The sequence below is a fragment of the Ceratotherium simum genome, chromosome 24 (assembly GCF_057802395.1).
Source record: "Ceratotherium simum simum isolate JZ-2026a chromosome 24, ASM5780239v1, whole genome shotgun sequence".
Taxonomy (NCBI): domain Eukaryota; kingdom Metazoa; phylum Chordata; class Mammalia; order Perissodactyla; family Rhinocerotidae; genus Ceratotherium; species Ceratotherium simum.
In genome coordinates this window covers 38602171-38622960 of record NC_141923.1, presented here as the reverse complement: position 1 = coordinate 38622960, position 20790 = coordinate 38602171, and the positions used below count along the sequence as shown (strand labels likewise).

Sequence of the window (20790 nt, the reverse complement as noted above, 5' to 3'; positions counted from 1 at the left end):
AGAGGACCTGGAGACAGTGAACAGACAACTCTATTTGAGGAGTTTTACCACAATGGGGAGCAGACAAATGAAGCAGTAGCTGATAGGGAACTGTGGTCAAGAGGGGTTTGTTTTTGTTTTTGTTTACAGATGGGTGAATTAACAGCATGGATCTATACTGATGGGAATGGTCCAAGAGAGGGGACAGAAAAAGAGGATGGTACAGGAGAAAAAGGAGCAAAATATTCTTGAGTACGTGCAAAGGGATGAGATCTGGTGAAAGAGCGAAGGGATCGGCTTTAGGTCTGAGCAAGTCTCATTGATCCATGCTAACTGGTTGGAGGCAGAACATTTTAGAATAACATTTACTAACATTTGCATAATGCTTATTATCTGCCAGACATTATATCATTTAAATACATAACTTATTTAATATCCTCAAGGTACTATTATTACCCCAGGTTAGATAACCTGCTTATATAGCCAATACTAAGCAGCATGCTCAGGATTCAAACCCAGGCAGTCTACTTGGGAGGTTATACACTTAACCCCTTGCTCTATCCCAATTCCTGGAGGCAGAACATTTTGATAAGTTGTTAGATGAGGGAGAGTGGGTGATTGCATAAGTGTCCTGGGAAGCGAGGTCTCAGCTGAGGGTAAGGATGGGAGAGCCTGTTGGAAGTTTGTGGAAGAAGGACAAGGTGTGAAATTACTGTCTAGGGGAGTGGGAGAGGGCAATATAGTGTGACTGCTGGGCAGCATTTAGGGCCCACTCGGGGTCACGGTGAGACCATTCAGCAGTTATGGATTTCCCTCCAGCCACATTCAGCAGCGTGTGTGTAGGTATGAGTGAGCAGAGAGCAGTGAAGACATGCCAAGCACACACAACAAAATGAGATGTGCAAGGGAGTGTTTGTAGTGATTGATCATGGAATTTAAAATGGGTAAGGATGAAAGGAAGGGGAGTTCAGGGGAGTGAGGGGCAGTGAAAACAGGCAGAATCAATGGCATGGAGTTGTTGATGGACTCCAAGGATTGTTGGAATTAGGGCACCGGAGGAAATGAACTGAAGATAAGAGGTGATGTTCAGAGATGGTGATGCATGAAATTGACATTATGAGGAGTTGTAGTTATTAGTAATGCAAGGTCTGGAGTATGACCATGACGGTGAGTGGTTGAGGCAGGGCAGAAGGCAAGTTTACATGAGAAGAATTCAAGAAATGGAGAGGCCAGGAGGTTAGAAAGTTCATCAGTATATGTATCGAAATTGCCAGGAATCAGACAGGAGTTGTATTGGAGAGAGTGACAGTGGGGAAGGAGCTAAAACCTTTGAGAAATGATGAGGAATGACAGAGGTAAGGAGATTATGGTAACAGTGGGGACAGTCTGATGACATGAGAGTCAAAGCTGGAGCATTTCAGGGACAAAGAGTGGAGAGCGATCCGGAAGTAGCAGTGAGGAACAAGGAACCAGTGTGGTCCAAGGGCTGTAAGAGAAAGCAAACCCACCTCCTGAGAGGCTGCAGGGAAAGCAGAGTACTCAGAGGAGGGCCAGATTTCAATTAGAGCAGGAAGGCCAAACCCACCCTGAGAGGGTGGTAGGCATGCAGGGAATTTTGCTGAGGGTGTACTATGGATTTCATCGTCAGTGGAAGGGTTTCAGGAGTTAAGGAGAGGTGATAGTTGAGAAAAATTGGGAGATATGCAGAGTCACATGGAAATTAAAGTGAGAGAACAGAGGATATCTGAGAGTCTGTGGGGTGTGTGTGCGTGTGTGTGTGTCTGTGTGTGCGTGCGTGCATGTGTGTGTGTGCGTGCATGTGTGTGTTGGCAGACATGAGCAGGGTTAAAGGCATAGTGAGATGAGACCTGGTGAACTCGAGGGAGATGATAGTGACAAGGCTGTGAGCATTGGGTGCAGGGAGTGGTGGGTGTCTGGGCTTACCTTTATCCCTGTCCAGGGCAGTGAGGAGATCTGGGGAAATGGCAAGTCAGTCCTTGTGTGCAGGGCTAACGCTTGGCCTCAGAGCTGAAGCTGAGGGGGTAGAAGCCCAGACAAAGCATGGAGTTGGTGTGGGGCCCACTCCTGCCCTGGGGAGGAAGGAAGGAGGGAAGATACACTCTGAGTGTTTAGGTTTTTCCTTTGACTTCTGCCTGGTTAATAAGAGTAAAAGCTAGCACTTCTCATGTGTTTACTATGTGCCAGAGTCTATTCACTTAAGTGAGTCATTAAATTCTCATAATAATTCTTAGAGATGACTGCTTCTTACCTTACTCCATGAGGACACTGCTCAGGGTCACACAGCGACTCAGTAACAGAGGCAGGATTTGAACCCAGGTCTCTCTGACTCTAATTGCAGCTCATTTACAGTTAAGTGGCAGTGTATTCTCCATGATAAATATTCATGATAGATGTCAAGACTAACCTGCCATGACTTTGTGAGCCTTTTAAGATGTCTCCAGATGTGCTGGGACTTATCTTTGAATGCTGCCTGGCCTTGGCTTAGATTGCAAGCCGTTTGGGGTTAGGTAGCCGTCTCTCTCCTCACAGTTCCTACTACAGCACTGTCAAGGCCATGTAAGGACTTAATTCTTTTGTCAGTAAAAACTATTAAAAACCATCGTCTCTTGTCAGCTAACCTGTGGCTTTAAAAAAATATATCAACATGCTACTTCCAAAACACTTCTTGACAAACATCTGAAATTTAGACTAAGTCCTAGAAAGTTTGTAAGATTGTGAAACACAAGCACATACTCTGAGTGACAGACCTTTGAAGCTTTGATATGTTCAAAAGGCTTCTGAGGCTTCTCATTCATTACTGCTGTTGTCCTTTTTTAACAGCTGAACAGGAGGACACTCAGAAGAAAACCTTCACCTGCTGGATAAACTCACAGTTGGCAAAGGTGAGGGAAAAAAAGAGCAAATTAAACTGTAAATATGTATGTTACTCCTTCTGTTCCCTCAGTTTGGGTCCCCAAAATGGCACTGGTGACATGTAAAAGGTTGAAAAAATGTGTTGAATGTCACCTTGATCCTGTTTTGATATATTTGTTATTCTTACCCAACACAGAAAAAGGGCACTTTTGTTAAGGATATGGGAGACAGTGCTATAAAAATATTTAAAGCAGCAAATGAAATCATAACAATGATTCATATATATTGAGTATTCTGTGTTAGACACTGTCCTAAGCTCTTTGAATATAATGACTACTCATTACATTTAAATGACTTCAAAACATCTCCACGAGTTAGTATTATTTCTGTGTAAAGAACAAGGATACTAAAGTACAGAGAAGTTACGTGTCTTGCCCATAGGTCACACAGCTTGTAACTGATAGTGCTGGGGTACAAACCCTGGCAGTCTGGACCCGAAGGCTTTGATCTTAATCACTGTGCCATCCTGCCTCTCAGTGATGCCAAGTGCCTGGAACAACCTAGATTCAAAACAAATGAGCCTCCTCTTACAGGCTACTCATCCCAGCACAATGGTTGTAATTCTAAAAAGAGTAAATTCATAAACAGGTTACTCCAGAAATGTAATCTGCTCCCCAAATGGGTCACTACTGGCTGATTTTGAATGTATTTCTGCGCACAGCTTTTAGCTCTCAGTGAAAGCTGAAAAAGAGTGTTGTGTTACTGGAAATCTGCCATGAGATAAATTAAGTTCACCATTTTGCTTATCATGTTTTGATATGGAACATCCATATCAGAGTGATATGGAACTATCATTCTGTTAGTTATGAGGAAAATCACTACCCAGTCTTAGCTTATGTGAAGATACGAAGCACATATATGAGATTCTTAAACATATTGTGTTTTTGGACCCAAGTTTGAATGATGGTTTTTCTTGTGACCTTGTGCAGCACACTCCTCCCTCAGTTATATCAGACCTATTCACGGACGTTAAAAAGGGTCATGTCCTCCTGGACCTGCTAGAAGTGCTCTCAGGACAACAGTTGGTAAGCTTGTCTAATGACATTAAGAAACTTGTTTTGATTTAACAAAAATGTCATATTTCTGAGCAATATATTTTGCTTGAATTCCATAGTCTCGAGATAAAGGATCGAATACATTCCAGTGTAGAATCAATATAGAACATGCCCTGACATTCCTAAAAAACCGATCCGTGAGTATGAATTTCACTTGAAAATTCATAGGAGAGATTAATACTATGAAATATTTTCTCCTTTTAACCTGAGTTTCTTCTTTTTCAGATCAAGCTAATAAATATTCATGTTACTGATATTATAGATGGAAACCCATCCATTATTCTTGGCTTAATTTGGACAATTATACTGCACTTTCATGTAAGTAGTTTGATGATATAAAATTTTTTTCTGTTCTAATTACCATGGTATGAAATAAGTGTTATACAATAAGTGTGATTTGATGCTAGAATCAGTCCTCAGCTTATTCCAGAAATAGGACACTCTGGACATCTTTTTTTTTTTTTTTTTTTTGTGAGGAAGATCAGCCCTGAGCTAACATACCTGCCAATCCTCCTCTTTTTGCTGAGGAAGACCGGCCCTGAGCTAACATCCATCCCCAATCCTCCTCCTTTTTTTTTTTTCCCCCAAAGCCCCAGTAGATAGTTGTATGTCATAGTTGCACATCCTTCTAGTTGCTGTATGTGGGACGCGGCCTCAGCATGGCCGGAGAAGCGGTGCGTCGGAGCGCACCCGGGATCCGAACCCGGGCCACCAGTAGCGGAGCGCGAGCACTTAACTGCTAAGCCATGGGGCCGGCCCATGGACATCTTGACAGGTAGAAAATATATAGCAGACTTTTAGTCATTTATATTATTTTTCAATTGAAAATTGAATGCTGAATTATCATTATACCCTGAATTATCCTTGATATTAGCACCAGTCTGAGTAGAACCTACTCTGGTAAATTTTTGCTTATTATTATTTATTTACTCTGGCAGAAGAGAGAGTAGGAGGCTTTTGGAATAAATTCTTGAAAACTAACCCATTAAACTTTGTAAAATCTTCCTATTTTTGAGGACCTTTGTCCAATCTAATAATCCTACAACATCCTCGAATGTCTCATAGATTGATTTCATTCCACAAGTATTTTTGAGCACCTGCTGTGTGCTAGCTTTTGTGTTAGGACACCAAGAAAATAACAATAAATAAGACAGTTATAGTCCTGACTTTATGACATTTATGATTGATAAATATATTCTCTCAGGTCTGGGATTCTGAATTAGTGCAGATTTTCTGCAGCTACCGAAAAACGTGCATGTTCTATATCTCCGTAATTACTTTAAAAATAACTTAAGCAATTTTTTATTTTAGAAAAACTAGAATATTACATAACTAATTTATATAAAATTTAATACCATGCAAAACCAGACTATATATTATTTCTGGATACCTACAATTGTAGTTATGCTAGAATAATATGCATGAGGATGGTGAAAACTAAATTTAGGATTGTGGTTTTTTTCCCCTCTGGGAAAGGAAGGAAATGGAATTGGAGAGGGAAAGACAGAGGTTTAAACTGTATCTGTGTTTAATTTCTTTAAAAAAATATGAACCAAATGTGGTAACATGTAAAAATTTGATAATTCATAGGCATTTATTGTATTTTTTTTTCATACTTTCCTGGGTGTTTTAAATATAATTAAAACTTTCAATATAGATAATAAAAAGAAAATAAAGTCGTCTGTAATTCTACCACTCACAAACACTTTAAATAATTTGGTATCTAGTGTTCATGATATATGCAACAGGAATTAATATATATATACATATATGTCTATCTTAAAATAGGGTCATGCTATCCATACTGTTTTCAACCTGTTCTAATTAACATCTTTCTGAATTTACATATATTTTAATGGAAGCATGGTGTTCTATTGTAAAATACTATATTTCATTAATGGACAGTTAGACATAATAGACAGTTACCCTTAAGATAAAACTTCTGCATACGATCCTAATTATTTCCATAGAGCAAATTTCTAGAAATGAAATCGTTGGGCTATAAGGTTTGCAAAATTAAAACTTTTTTTGGTTTTGTTTTAATATTGTAAATAAACTTTTGTTTAACTATAACACACGGAAAAATGCACAAATCTTAAGTGTAGAGCTTGATGGATTTTCATAAATTAAACACATCCACGTCAACACCATTTAACCGAAGATAAAAATATAGAACATTGCCAGCATCCCAGAGTCCCCAGGTCCTTCTCCCAGTCACTGCCTTCCTTCCTTAAAGATAACCACTACTTTGAGCCCTATCATTGGTTAGTTTAGCATCTTTAACTCCATATGAAGTGAATTATAACTGAATTCTCTTGCATGCACCGTATGCTCTTTTGTCTGCCTTGTTTCCCTTAACATCATGTCTGTGAGATTCATCCTGTTGAAGCATGTATCAACAGGTGTTTCTTTCTCATTGCTGTGTACGAATATACCATTGCACGAATATTCCAGAACTTATTTACCATTCTACTGTTGATGGACATTTCTTTTGTCACCAGTTTTTAGCTATTTTGAATAAAGCTGCTGGGAACTTGAGTGCTACAAGCCCTCATTTCTGTTGCATATATATTTAGGAATGGAACTGCTGGGCCATCGGGCGTGTGATCCTCAGTTTTAGTAAATAATTGCTAAATCGTTTTTCAAGCTTGTTGATTTACACTGTTACCAGAGTTTGAGGGTTCCTTGTACCAAACCTTGCTAACACTTGGCATTAAAAATTTTTACTTTAACTATGCTATCATGTGTAATGATTTATAGAAGTTTTAAAACATATTCTGAAAAAATAAAATATATTCTGGATACAGATCTCTTGTTGTGTATATATAAATTGCAAATATCTTTTCCGACTCTGTAGCTTGCCTTTTCAATCTTTTAATAAATACACATTCATAATTTTAATATAGTTCAAATTTACCAACTTCTTTTTGTGTGTGTCTGGTACTTTTTATATCCTTTAAAGAAATCTTTCCCTTTGCCAACGTCATGGAGATATTCTTTTATGTTACTTTTTAGAAAAGTTCAATAGGACTTTCTGCAACGATGGGAATGTTCTGTAGTAGCCACTAGCCACTCATGGCTTTTGAACACTTGAAGTGTGGCTAGTATGATTGAGGAACTAAATTTTAAGTTTTATTTAATTAATTTAAATTTAAATAGCCACATGTGGCTAGTGGCTATCATATTGGACAGCACAATTCTAAAAGCTTAATTGTTTTGCATTTTACAGGTCTGCAGTCATTCAAGAATGAGTTTGTTTTTTTGAATATGTTATGTTGAAGCAGTCAAGATTTGTTTTTTTCCATATGGCTGTCCAGTTGCCCCAACACTATTTTTTGAAAAGCCATCATTTTCTTACTGTGCTGTAGTGTCACCTTCATAAATCAAGTAACCATATATGTGTGGCTCCCTTTTCAGATTGTCTATTCTGTTCCATTATCTATCCTTGCACCAGTACTATGCTAACTTCTGTAGCTATATAGTAAGTCTTGGTATCTGATAGTATGGTGGTCCACCTTGTTCTTCAAGATTGTCTTGGCTCATCTTTGCTGTTTGCATTTCTATATAGATTTTTTTACTTGAGATATAATTGACATATGCTGTTGTGTAAGTTTAAGGTATAGAACATGTTGAGTTACTATTCATATAAATTTTATAAATAACTTGTTAATTTACACACACATACAGTCTGCTGGAATTTTAATGAGGATTCCATTGGATGTATAGAACAATTTGCAAAAAGTTGACATCTTTAAAATATTGTATCTTCCAATCTATGAATATAATATTTTCATTATTGCTCAGTTAAAAATATTTTCTAATTTTCATTATGATTTTTCATTTGACCCATGAGTTTTATAACAATCTATTGTTTAATTTCCAAGTATTTGGGGATTTTGTTTGTAATATCTTTGTTACTGATTTCTAGCTTAATTTAAGTGTGGTCAGAGAATATAATCTTAATGATTTCAGTCCTTCAAAATTGCTGAGGCTTGCTTTCTGGCTCAGCATGGTCAATTTTAGTAAATATCTGATATGCACTTGAAAAGAATGTTGATTCTGCCATTTTAGATACAATGGTATATGCCAATCAGATCAAGTTTGTTAATTGTGTTGGTCACATCTACTATTATTGATTGTCTGGTGAATCTCTCAATTACTCAGAGAAGTGAACTTCTCTAAATAATATTTCTACTATGTTTGTGGATTTATCTTTTAACATTTTCCATAGGTATTATCATATTGCCCTCTAAAAAATCTGAAGCAATTTGTGTGTTTACCAGCAATATATGAATATCCGGTTTCTCATACTCTCACCATCACTGGATGCTATCTTTTAAAATTTTTTACCTGTGTTATGTATGAAAAAACTGTCCTCTTGCTGTATACATTTAGATTTTTTAAATGACTAATGAATTTATTTTTCATATACTTAATGGCATTTTTTTTCCTTTCTTGTGACTTCTCTCTCTTTGTTTGACTATTTTTTTCTGTATGTATATTTGTTTCTTTTTTTTTAAAATAATTTTGTTTATTTATTTTTTCCCCCAAAGCCCCAGTAGATAGTTGTATGACATAGCTGCACATCCTTCTAGTTGCTGTACGTGGGACACGGCCTCAGCATGGCCGGAGAAATGGTGCATCGGTGCGCGCCCGGGATCCGAACCCGGGCCGCCAGTAGCGGAGCGCGCGCACTTAACTGCTAAGCCACGGGGCCAGCCCTGTATTTGTTTCTTAATGGTTTATAATCAAGGATGCATTTTAATTGACCCAGTGTCTCTGAAGATACTCTAGACTAGGAGCTCAGTTTAGGTCAGGTCAATTTAGATTGACAGACGATGAACACCAATGAAGTGCTCTGTAAACACTTGAGGGGGCTGAACAGATGCCTGCTCTCACTGTGGAACGCCATGCCTGAGTGAGGGCACGGACTGACCCAGGTCCACTGAAAGAAAGCCAAAGTATAGCCCCAGATGACAAATGCCATTATTCAAGGATTTGTCTATTGCTCATTTTTTTTTTTTTTTTTTGGTGAGGAAGATCAGCCCTGAGCTAACATCCATGCCAATCCTCCTCTTTTTGCTGAGGAAGACCGGCCCTGAGCTAACATCCATCGCCAATCCTCCTTTTTTTTCCCCAAAGCCCCAGCAGATAGTTGTATGTCATAGTGGCACATCCCTATTGCTCGTTTTACTATGAGTAAACTGATACTTTGAGGTCTTGTTTTGGCTAAAAGTTTTGCCTCAATGCTGCTAACTTGTGATTCTGTATATGTTAACTGTTACTATGTCTTCCTTAGATTGAGGAGCTTGCCCAGACTCTTTCTTGCAATTACAATCGACCTTCCCTGGACAGTGTGAGTGTGGTTGACTCATCTCCTACCTCAAGTCCTCCAGCTAAGAAATGCTCCAAAGCCAAAGAAAGATGGCAGATGTCTGCAAAGAAGGCTCTTCTCTTGTGGGCTCAGGAGCAATGTGCCACGTAAGTAGTTTGCTACGACCAGAGGTGACACACAGGGCAGCTGTATCCAACACAGTCTTACTGACCTCCAGGTCTGTCAGTCAGGCCGACTGGGTATAACACCCACCTGAACACTTCCCTCTCATAAAAGGAAAATGCTCACTGTCTCCCTTCCTCTCATAGTGAATCTTTCAAATGTGGAGGTCAGTGAGCTCAGCCAGTCTTGGTTTTGAAGGCCGGAAGGTGGTATCATCACCTTTGAAGGCCGGAAGGTGAGGTAACCAGCCTCACCCCCACCCATGTGTTTAGATGGCCTATTACTGTGGAAATAAAGTCTTTAAATATCTGTTTCTCTAGGCACAATCTCCATACGTATCTGGAAGGTGGGTTTAGATTCAAAAAGCTTTACCGTACTAGGAGCTCTTTAAAGGTTAGGACTATGTCTTGATTGACTATGTATCCCCAGAACTTAGCATGATGTGAGTTCATTGTGGGTGCTCCATAAATGTGTTTTGAATGGATGAATGAACAAATGAGTGATAAGTAACCAACTCATAATATTTTCTCCTGGAGCTGTATATGACCACATTAAAAGACCACAGTCCCCATTGTTTAGAAACTCACAGCTCAGTTAGGAAACAGACAAGAGACTATGCATTTTTTAAAAGTGGGGATGATGGAGGGAAGTCAGTGCTCATAATTTCTTTTTTACATAGAAAAATGTTTTCTGCTCTTGGGAGACATTTACTTTTTCGATTTAACCAATTGCTGGGATGGAGTTTAGGAAAAATAAGGAATTAGTATGCAGGGGATCTCACCACGAGAAGAGCTGTCCAGTTCAAAAGGCATTTATAGCATTGTCTGGGTAAGTAAAATCATAAATGTGTTGCTAAACCCTCTCACATATTGGGCTTCTGAGTAACTCCTTGCCAAAGAAAGGCTAAGATGTTAATTTCTGCCTTCAGGCTTATCTTTCTTTAGTTGTCACTTATCCTCTGTATTCTGTGAGGGGCACAAACCTACATATCTTAAAAGATTTAACTATATAAATGAACTTTTTCTTGAATCTCGTAGAGACAATTTTACTTCAGTTTCCTAAATTGTTAAAATCCAAAACACAGCATGTATGAAAAGCATTATTACATCATATTCAGATTTGTTTCATTTATGCATAAATAAGCTTCAAACCCTTTCAAAGTCCATATATTTTACCATAGCTTATCTCTGATGTAAGTATGGCAACACCTGCTTTCTTTTGTTTGCCATTAGCTTGGACTATTGTCTTCCATCCTTTCACTCTGAGCCTGTGTTTGTCTTTAGAGCTGAGATATGTTTCCTGGAGGCAGCATATTGTTGGGTCTTGTTTTTTAATCCATCCTGCCACTCTGTCTTTTGATTGGAGAATTCAATCCATTTACATTTAGAGTGATTATTGATATCTGAGGGCTTAATGTTGCTATTTTATCGCTTATTTTCCGATTCTTTTGTATTTCCTTTGTTTCTTGTCCCATGTGTTTCGGACTACAATTCTGTTTGTTAGTTCTGTATGATGGTTTTCTTAGTTTTCTCTTTGTTTATCATATGTGTCTCTGCTCTGATTATTTGTTTAGTCGTATCATGAAGTTAGTATAAAAAAATCTCGTGGATGAGATAGTCCATTTTCTGATGGCCTCTTATTTCCTTAGACTAAGTCGATTCCATCCCTTTCCTCTTCCCCTTCTAAGTTATTATTGTCACAACTTATTCAATGTTGTGTTGAGTTTGTGGTTAAAGTGATGAGGTTATATTTATTTTTGGTGTTTTCCTTCCCTTAATCTTTGATGTTATTATTAAGTGTTTGCTAACCTATTCTGATAGAGAGCTGCAATTTTTCTGATTTTGTCTACTTCTTTTTCTCCTTGTTCAGAGCTCTGCATCCCCTTTCTCTCTTTTTCTTTTCAGGCATGAGGGCCTTCTTGAACATTTCTTATAGTGGGGGTCTTGTGGCAATGAACTTCCTTAGCTTTTGTTTGTCTGGGATAGTTACTATTTCTCCATCATATCAGAAGGATGATTTCACTGGGTAGAGTATTCTTGGCTGAAAGTTTTTGTCATTCAGAATTTTGAATATATCATTCCACTTTCTCCTAGCCTGTAAAGTTTCTGCCAAGAAATCGGCTGAGAGCCTGATAGGAATTCCTTTGTACGTTATGTGTCTTTGTCTTGCTGCCCTTAATAATTTTTCTTTATTGTTGACTTTTCCTGGCTTTACTACTATATGCCTTGGAGAGGGTCTTTTCACGTTGATATATTTAGGAGATCTATTGACTTCATTCACTTGAGTTTCTGGCTCCTTTCCCAGGTTTGGGATGTTCTCAGCTATTATTTCTTTGAACAAGCTCTCTGCTCCTTTTTCCCTCTGTTCTCCCTCTGCAATACCTATAATCCTTATGTTGCATTTCCTAATTGAGTCAGATATTTCTCAGAGAATTTCTTCATTTCTTTTTAGTCTTAGTTTTCTTTCCTCCTCCATCTGGAGCATTTCTGCATTGCTGTCCTCAATATTGCTAATTCTTTCCTCCATATTGTCAGCTCTGTTCTTTAAAGATTCCAGATCTTTCTTTTTTTCCTCCATTGTGTTTTTCATCTCCAACATTTCTGATTGGTTTTTCTTTATAGTTTCAATCTCTTTTGTGAAGAAGTTCCTGATTTCATTGAATTGTCTATCTGTATTTTCTTGTAATTCGTTGAGCTTTTCTATGATAGCTATTTTGAACTCTCGGTTGTTTAGGTTATAAATTTCTGTGCCTTCAGGATTGATTTCTTGGTGCTTGTCATTTTCCTTCTAGTCTGGAGATTTAATATATTTTTGCATGCTGCTTGAGGGTGTGGGCTTATTTTTCCTCAGGCTGAAGATATCTGGTTGCAGCTTCCACCTGCCGCCACTGGGTGAGGGTCAAGAGCTGTGTATCCTGAGCCCGCCCTGATCTGCGGGTACTCTGGCCGACTGGCTGTGCTGGTGCTCTGGGCAAGGGGAGGCGCTCTTTCTTTTGCCTACCCAATCCTGGGAGCTTCTTGCTCTTCCCTCGCTATCTGCTTTTCTGGAGTGCTATCTTGATGAAGATACCCCTGCAACAGTTCAGTCCCCTCTGTATGGGAATTTCCCACAGGCTATGAGAGAACTTGGAGAGTGACAGTTTTCCTGCTGAGAGCTGCCCCTCCTCCCCCGCCCCTTGAGAGCTGCACAATCCTGGTCCAGGGTCACTGTCTTTGGGGAAGGAGAGGAGTTCTCCTTACCTCATTCCACGTCCTCTGAGGTTCCAACACCTCCACTTTCAGATGGAAGGCTGTGTGGGTCTCTCAGGCGTCTTTTGTGTTGTGTGAATGTCCTCTGTTGTTATATGAATGTCCTTTATGTTGTATCTTAGGTGGGGAGAGTCTAAGGGGAAAACTCACTCTGCCGTGATGCTGACGTTACTCTCCCATAGTTTATCTCTTCTCCGTGTCGTTCCTTTTTTTCAACTATAGAGTTTATGGTAAACTTACTAAGATGTAGTAAGTAATTCATCAGGAGTATATCCTAGTTTTGTCCTTCATTGGTGATATTATTAGGTAGCTTTTATTTCAATATTCTTTGATGGTCTAGGACTCAGATGTAAGCCTATGTTGTATTTTCTTGTTTCTGAAGATGAATCAGGCCCCCATTTGCGACTTCTAAATGAGTCCAAACCAATGTGATGTCAATAAAAAATAATAAAATAATTATTTAGTAATAAATAAATAAAGTAAAATAAAATAATATTGAAGTTGGTAAATGTCAAAAAGATTAGAATACAATGCAGTGGAATTCTAACCAGCAATAAAAAGGAGTAGAGAGACAAACTGCTGGTACTTACAGCAACATGGATGGATTGCAAAAAATGTAATGCTCAGCAATAGGAGCCAAACACAGAAGAACAAATTCTCTGTGATTCCATTTATAGGATGTTCTAGAACAGGCAAAACTAATCTGTGGTGAGAATCAGGGCAGTGGTTGCGTTTCTGGGGTGGAGTAGGGAGCATGCTGGGGGTGACCTGGAAGGGGCATGGAGGAACTTTGTGTAGTGATGAAATGTTCTCTCTTGATGGAGGAGTAGGTGACATGGTACATGTATTTGTCAGAACTCATCTACTAGTAATCTTAAGAGCTGTGCATTTCACTATAAGTAAATTAAACCTCTATAAATATTTTTTTTAAGTACTTAAAATAAAAAAGTAAATGAGCTAGAACCTATCAGTCACTCAGGAGCCTAACTCCACCCTCTCAAGACCTGGCAGCAACATGTTCTTTGTGGTGTTTGTTTCAGCTCCTTGTGCAGAGTTGACCTCACAGCCTGGTGCTTTATTGAGTGCGATGTCTGCCGGTCAGCGCTGAGCTGGTTCTGACCTCACTCTGGAGGTGGTCTGCCCTCTGCCCCAGCCCCTATCCCTCTAGCTCTGTTTAGCTTAGTATCTTAGCCACATTCTGTAGCCAGAATACCTGGTTTTGAGTCCTGTTTCCCAGAACTTTCTAACTGATGACCTTAGACACTCAATCTCTTTGTGTTCGAGTTTCATCCATCATAAAATGTGGACATTACTAACACTTACTTCATAAGGTTATTATGTTTATTATAAGAATTATTTTTTTAAAGCATTTGGAATAGTTTCTGGACACAGTAGGCGCCACATAAGTATTTGTTAAACAAAACAAAAATCACTGACTACTATGTATTTTATCATAGTCATAGTTTGGGCTTTTTTTTCTGAGGAATCCAGGGAAGCCCAGGTCATCTGGAGCAGACTATTTACCGAGTAGTTTTTATAATTTGATTCATACCTTCAATTAGTCCATTGAATTTCATCATGTTTTTTTATGGGATATTAAAGAAAACTATAGTTGTTCTCAAATATATCCCACACTTTATAGGCAACTGTAATCTTTGATAACATCTTCACTGATCCCTTGTCAAATACAGAATAGTGATTGATAGAGTGATTTGACATATATATATTAAATACCTTTATATGCCAGCCACTGTTTGGGGGGTGAGTCTACCATGATGGACAAGAAAGACAAGGCCCTTGCTCTCAAAGGGCTTGCACCCTAATGGGGGAAGCAGATAAATAAATGTGATAATTACAGTAGGCAATAAGATTAGGAAGGATTTATGATACGATTGAGAATGTCATGGGTAGGAAGGGGGTCGTTTGTGTCTTAGGTAGTCATGGAGCACCTTTCTGAGGAGGAGACCTTTGTGCTGAGATCTGAAGGAGAAGGCTTCACGTGTATGAAGATCTAGGAGAAAGAGCATCCAAGCAGAAGGATTAAAAAGAGCATGGCTGTTGAGAAACGTGAATGAGGCCAGTGTGGCTGCAATATTGTAAAAGAGAGAGATATAAAGGTGGGAGAGGTAGGCAGGGGTCAAATCATGTAAGGCCTTCGTAGGCCTGTGGGCCAGAGTGATAGATGTTGTTCTAAATACAATGACAAGCTAAGATGGGTTTTTTTTTCCCCTAATCATTTTTTTTAATGTGGTAAAATATACACAGCAAAATTTACCAATTTCATCTTTTTTATCTTTTTTTTTTGCTGAGGCAGATTCGCCCTGAGCTAACATCTGTGCCAGTCTTCCTCTATTTTGTGTATGGGTCACTGCCACAGCATGGCCGCTGACACGTTATGTAGGTCCGCACCCAGGAACCAAACCTGGGCCACTGAAGTGGAGTGTGCTGAACTCAACCATTAGGACACAGGGCCGGACTCCCATTTTAATCATTTTTAAGTATGCAGTTCAGTGGCATTAAGTACATTCACATTGTTGTGCAACCGTCACCACTATTTATCTCTAGAACTTTTTTCCATCTTGCATAACTAAACCTCTGTATCTGTTAAACAACTCCCCCATTCCTCCCTTTCCCCAGCCCCTGGCAACCAGCAGTCTACTTTCTTTATCTACGGTACCTTAAATGAGTGGAATCATATAGTATTTGTTCTATTGTGACTGGCTTATTTCACTCAGCATAATATTTTTATTTTCAAGGTTCATCCATGTTGTAGCATGTGTCAGAATATCCTTCCTTTTTAGGGCCGAATAATATTCCATTGCATGTATATACCACATTTTGTTTATCCATTCATCTGTGATGACCAGTTTTAAGCAGAGGAGTGACAAGGTCTAGTTATCCATTGAGCTACTGGCCGTTGATTTGGCACAAGATATCATTTAATTTGTTCTAATGAGACAGAAAATTGTTTCCTCTAGTGAAAGGAACTTACCTATATGTAGAGGTCTAAAGTCAGTCTTGAGCCAACAGATTGTTGAATGAAAAGCATTAAACTTGGGTGTGTATCATTGTCATTTGGAGAGCTTTTAAAGATACCGATTTCAGGCCCACCTCCAGAGTTTGATTCAGTAGGTCTGGGCCTGAGAATTTGCATTTCTAGCACTTGCAGGCCAGGCGATGCTGATGCTGTTGGTCCAGGGACCACACTTTGAGAATCAATGTTTATGGTATCGTGAGCCTCACAAAACTTGGCATTTTATTTTAATTTGACCACAAGATTAAAATAAAATATTTTCCTAGAATGATTTACATGGTGTGATTCACTGAAATTTGCTTTAGTTACTGTTGAATATAGTGGAGGTACTTTGATATATTCTTTTAAATAGTCTTTATCATGTTTTTGTCCTTTTGTGATAGGTATGAGTCTGTCAGTGTGACAGATTTTAAGTCAAGCTGGAGAAATGGGGTGGCTTTTTTGGCCATCATTCATGCCTTGCGACCAGACCTAATTGACATGAAGAGTGTGAAGCATAGATCCAACAAAGACAATCTGAAAGAGGCCTTTAGAATCGCAGAACGAGAATTAAAAATCCCCAAACTGCTGGAACCGGAAGGTAAACAAGCTCCTTTCTTTTTAAAACAATGTCCTATGTGACGTTGATGTGAAAATAGTATCCATATACAAGCAAACATAACAGCATTATCTTTCAGTCCTGGAGGATTTAACTTAACTCTTCATTAAATTTCGTGAAATTAAGAATTCCTACCAATTAGTTAACCTCAGTAATGGCCAGATGACACCACAGCTGAAAGCAAACAATGCTGTTATTGGATATAATTTGAGCCTTTGTCTTACTTTTCTTCTGTTGTGTTCCCTTGATCCTATTACTCTGTTCTAAAATCTCTTGAGTAAGACGTTTCTTTGAGTTGTTTCTATATCTCCCCCTTCCCATGCCCTCCCCCAGGTAAAGCTGAACCCCGGTGAGGACAGAACTGCTTTTCCTGTTTCTTCCTCCACGGCTGACCCAGTTTGCCATTGATTGTGCTCAGTCTTTTGTGTTGGATTGTTAACAACAACAGCAAAATCTTAAATACGGATTCTATTCAAAGAGACAATTATGAAATTATACTTTATTTTAACTTCATAAAATGAAGATTAAAGTAATTTAATTCTTTTGGAAAAGCACTTTGGATTATATTGTTTCATAATGTACTCAACACTTATTTAAAAAAACCCAGTAGGATCATAAAAGAGGCATGTAGAATTAGTGAAATTTATAATGAACTAATAAGGTTAAGAGATACAAATTCTAGTCTCAGCTCTATAACCAGAGGTGTGTAGGTAAATGTTTAACAACTGGCTCTCCAAATCAATGTGTGTGTGTGTGTGTACATATACATGTCTATTATAAATATTACTAATATAAAGGGTATGTAGCACACAGTTTATAAATAATAGTACAATATATGATACACTTTATTATAAATTTCCTAAAGCCCAGAAATGCTTTGGTTGATTTGTGCCAAACTTGTGTATCCATCTGTAGCCAATTTCTGGTTGCAGTTGCTGAACAAGCCTAATTCTGACATGAATGTTGGTGGATAATTTCTTTTAAGTTAATGAGTAAGTGGAATGGCAAAAGACGTTATGTCAGAACTTAACTGTTCTTCATTGACGTGAGTGACGTTTTTTGCTACATTGAATACTAGAAGAATATTTCCTCAGTTTTTTGTGCTATTTGCAATTTAACATCTGTAGACAGGATATACTTTCAAGATTAACCTGCATTATTAACACTTTCCACATCCCTTTCTTAGCAGTCAACAAAACAACAAATCAAGCCCTCATTTGCTGATTTTTTGTGGTTACTACCGCCATGGCTGATTTCAAGCTACCAGTGTGAAGTCACTGAACACAGAGTTGGAAAAAGACACATAGTAGCACAGCATTATATATTTTTTTCTATCATACAGATACAATAGACATAAGTAACCTCAAGAGCATAGATAATAGTAAAATATAGTAAAATAGTTGGGAAGTGATGGGTTTTGAGTATTTATTACCCTTGTTTTAATATAATTTATAGAATTATGCATTGACATAATATAATTTTTAATGCTGGCTGTGTTTAACAACCAGCTTATAAAGCTGCAGAAAATTTAACAATCAGCTCTCTCAAGCTGGTGTTAGCCAGCTTGCTCCAGCACGCCACTGACTAAGTGACTGTGGCTTTGTCATTTAACCTTTTTGGTTTTAGATAGCTTTATTGAGATATAATTCTCATACCATACAATTTACCCATTAAGTGTACAATTCAGTGGTTTTTAGTATATTCACAAAATTTTGCAACCATCATAGCGATCAATTTTAGAGCATTTTCATCACCCCAGAAATAAACCCAGTGCCCATTAACAGTGCCTCCCCATTTCCCCCTAACTACCCCAACACACACACAAGCACACACACGCACACACACACACACACAGCCCTTGCACCACTAATTTACTTTCTTTCTCTATAGATTTGCCAATTCTTGATGTTTCACATAAATGGTGTTATACAATATGTGGTTTTTTGTGACTGACTTCTTTAACTTAGCGTAATGTTTTCAAAGCTCATCTGTGTTGCAGCACTCATCACTACCTCATTTCTTTTTTTTTTTTTTTAATGGACCTTATTTTTTAAAACAGTTTTAGATTTACAGAAAAATTGAGAAGATGGTATAGTCGGTTCCTGTATACCCCATACCCACTTTCCCCTATGTTGACATCCTACATTATACGGTACATTTGTTAGAATTAATGAACTCATTGGTGTATTATTCTGATTTATTCTCATTTCCTTAGTTTTCCCTTAATGCTCTTTTTTTCTTCAGGATTCCATCCAGGAGACTAAATTACATGTAGTTTTCATGTCTTCTTGCACTACTCTTGACTGTGACAGTTTCTCAGACTCTTTTGTTTTGATAACCTTGACAGTGTTGAAGGTTACTGGGCAGGTATTTTGTAGGGTATGCCTTTAGTAGAGTTTGTGTTATGTTTTTCTCATATTAGACTGGGGTTATGAGTTCTTGGGAGGAAGACCGCAGAGGTAAGTGCCGTTCTCATCACATCATATCATGATAACGCACTGTCAACATGACATCACTGTTGATGTTGACCCCGATCGCCTGGCTGAGGGGTGTTTGTCAGGTTTCTCCTCTGTGAAGTTATTCTTTGCTTCCTTCTTGCTCTGCTGTACTTTTTGGAGAGAGGTTACTATGCACAGCCCACACGAGGAGAGTTATGCTCACCTCCTTGAGGGCAGGTTATCTACAGAAATTATTTGGAATTATTCTGCACAAGAGATTTGTTTATTCTCCTCCATTTATTCATTTATCCAACCGTTTATTTATATTAATATGGACTCATGGACATTTTATTTTATACTATGGATTGTAATCTAGTACTACTTTGTTTATTTAATTGCTCAAATTAAAAAAAAATTTTTTTAAAGCTCAAAGTTTTGGCCATTGGGAGCTCTTTCAGTTGGCTTTTGTGCTCCTTTGACATATCCCCATCAGTGTGGGGTTTCCTTGTTGGTTTTTGAGCACGTTCTTACTTTCTGGCGTTATGAGATGCTCCAGGCTCATCTTGTGTATTTCCTGCCCCAGGCCTGGGATCAGCCGTTTCTCCAAGGAGCCCCGTTTCCTTTTATTGGAGAATGGTGTTAGAAACCAAGATCTGGGTGGAGGTCTGCTTGTTGCTACTGCTCTTAGCCTTTTTGGACCTCAGTTGAATAGGTGATATTTCTAAGTTCACAGTTAGCCTAATCATTCTCTATTTCTATATATTAGACGTCATTAGTTTGGTTTCATGTTGCTTGTTATTAATTCTTCTTGTTAACTTTCCCCCCATTTCCTTGTTTTTTCTTCCTTCCTTTTTTTTTCTTTCTTCTTTTTCTCCTTTTCTTTGTCTTTTCTCTCGCCCTTTTGGCTTTTCATTATCTTTTTTCTTTTCTTTATTTTTCTCCATGCTTTGCCTTATTCCCTGTTTGTGATTACTGTTTTTATAAATACCTCTCTCATACTGTGATTCTCCAAATCTTTATTAGTGGTAAAATATTTTCTCTATTTTAATATGTGAAAATAATTAGGCAACTAATGGCAGAGACAATATAATAAAATCAAATTTCACACTGTATGAATGATTGCTCATAATTCATTTAGAATAGCTTAACTAATAGCTCAAAAATGTGAAATACATCAAGATTATTTGTGCAAACCAAATACTGCAGTCATATTTGAATAAGGGAATTATCTTTTGACACAATTTTGTTAAAACATTTAATCATTATGCATAGCTTCATATACAATGAGAAGTTTTTAAAAACAAATATCTAGTTAAGCCAGTATCATTATTTTATGTATCTCTTGATATTTATACTCTTTTCAGTAAAAGATAGAATAACTCAACTCTTAGGATCCTTCCTTTATTGGAACCCCACTCCTGGCTTTTTATTGATACCTTTTATATGCTTACTGTCTTGAATTCTCTTATTTGGGTATAGATTAGATTCCCTTTCCCCCCAGCCAACTTAGAGCACGCACCTCGCCCAGTAAGCACATTTGCTAAAGCATGCATAGTGTGTTGCATTTGTGTCTTGCTTGTTTTTCTCCTAACTGTAAGCTCCTTGAGGGGCTGATAATGTCTTAAGGCATCTAGCATCTACTCAAGTGTCTGGCATCTACTTGTTGAATGAGTAAAAAGATGAAACAAAAGTCCCTAAGGACTGAGCCTTACTGATGCTTGTAGCCTCTGCTTGTGACTGCATTTGTTGGGTCTCTTTAAATATTTGTTGAATTGAGTTTGTTGAATTGAGTTTAACAAATTAAATTAACAAATTTAATTTGTTTAATTAATGAATAAACACAGAAGATTTCCTTTTCAATAATCTTCATTGGTTGTTTTGGCAACATACCCACAGACAATATTATGTGTTCATTTTGTCTGTGACATATTGCAATCCCTTCTTTGTGATTTTGTGATCTGTCTAGTTTATTATATGTCTGGATAAGTTTACACTTAAGGAATTTCT

The 20790-nt window shown here is 37.9% G+C and overlaps 1 protein-coding gene across 10 annotated transcripts in view; it reads left to right on the top strand.

Annotated features, from left to right (window-relative positions):
- The window catches only part of SYNE2 (spectrin repeat containing nuclear envelope protein 2), a 267254-nt gene that overhangs the window by 21559 nt on the left and 224905 nt on the right, over window positions 1-20790 (top strand). For all 10 annotated transcript variants that reach the window (XM_087448388.1, XM_087448395.1, XM_087448393.1 and 7 more), the window contains exons 2-7: window positions 2821-2882; window positions 3843-3938; window positions 4028-4105; window positions 4194-4286; window positions 9268-9449; window positions 16131-16327. In XM_087448388.1, the coding sequence (XP_087304514.1) occupies window positions 2821-2882; window positions 3843-3938; window positions 4028-4105; window positions 4194-4286; window positions 9268-9449; window positions 16131-16327 (708 nt within the window). The remainder of the gene's footprint in view (window positions 1-2820; window positions 2883-3842; window positions 3939-4027; window positions 4106-4193; window positions 4287-9267; window positions 9450-16130; window positions 16328-20790) is intronic.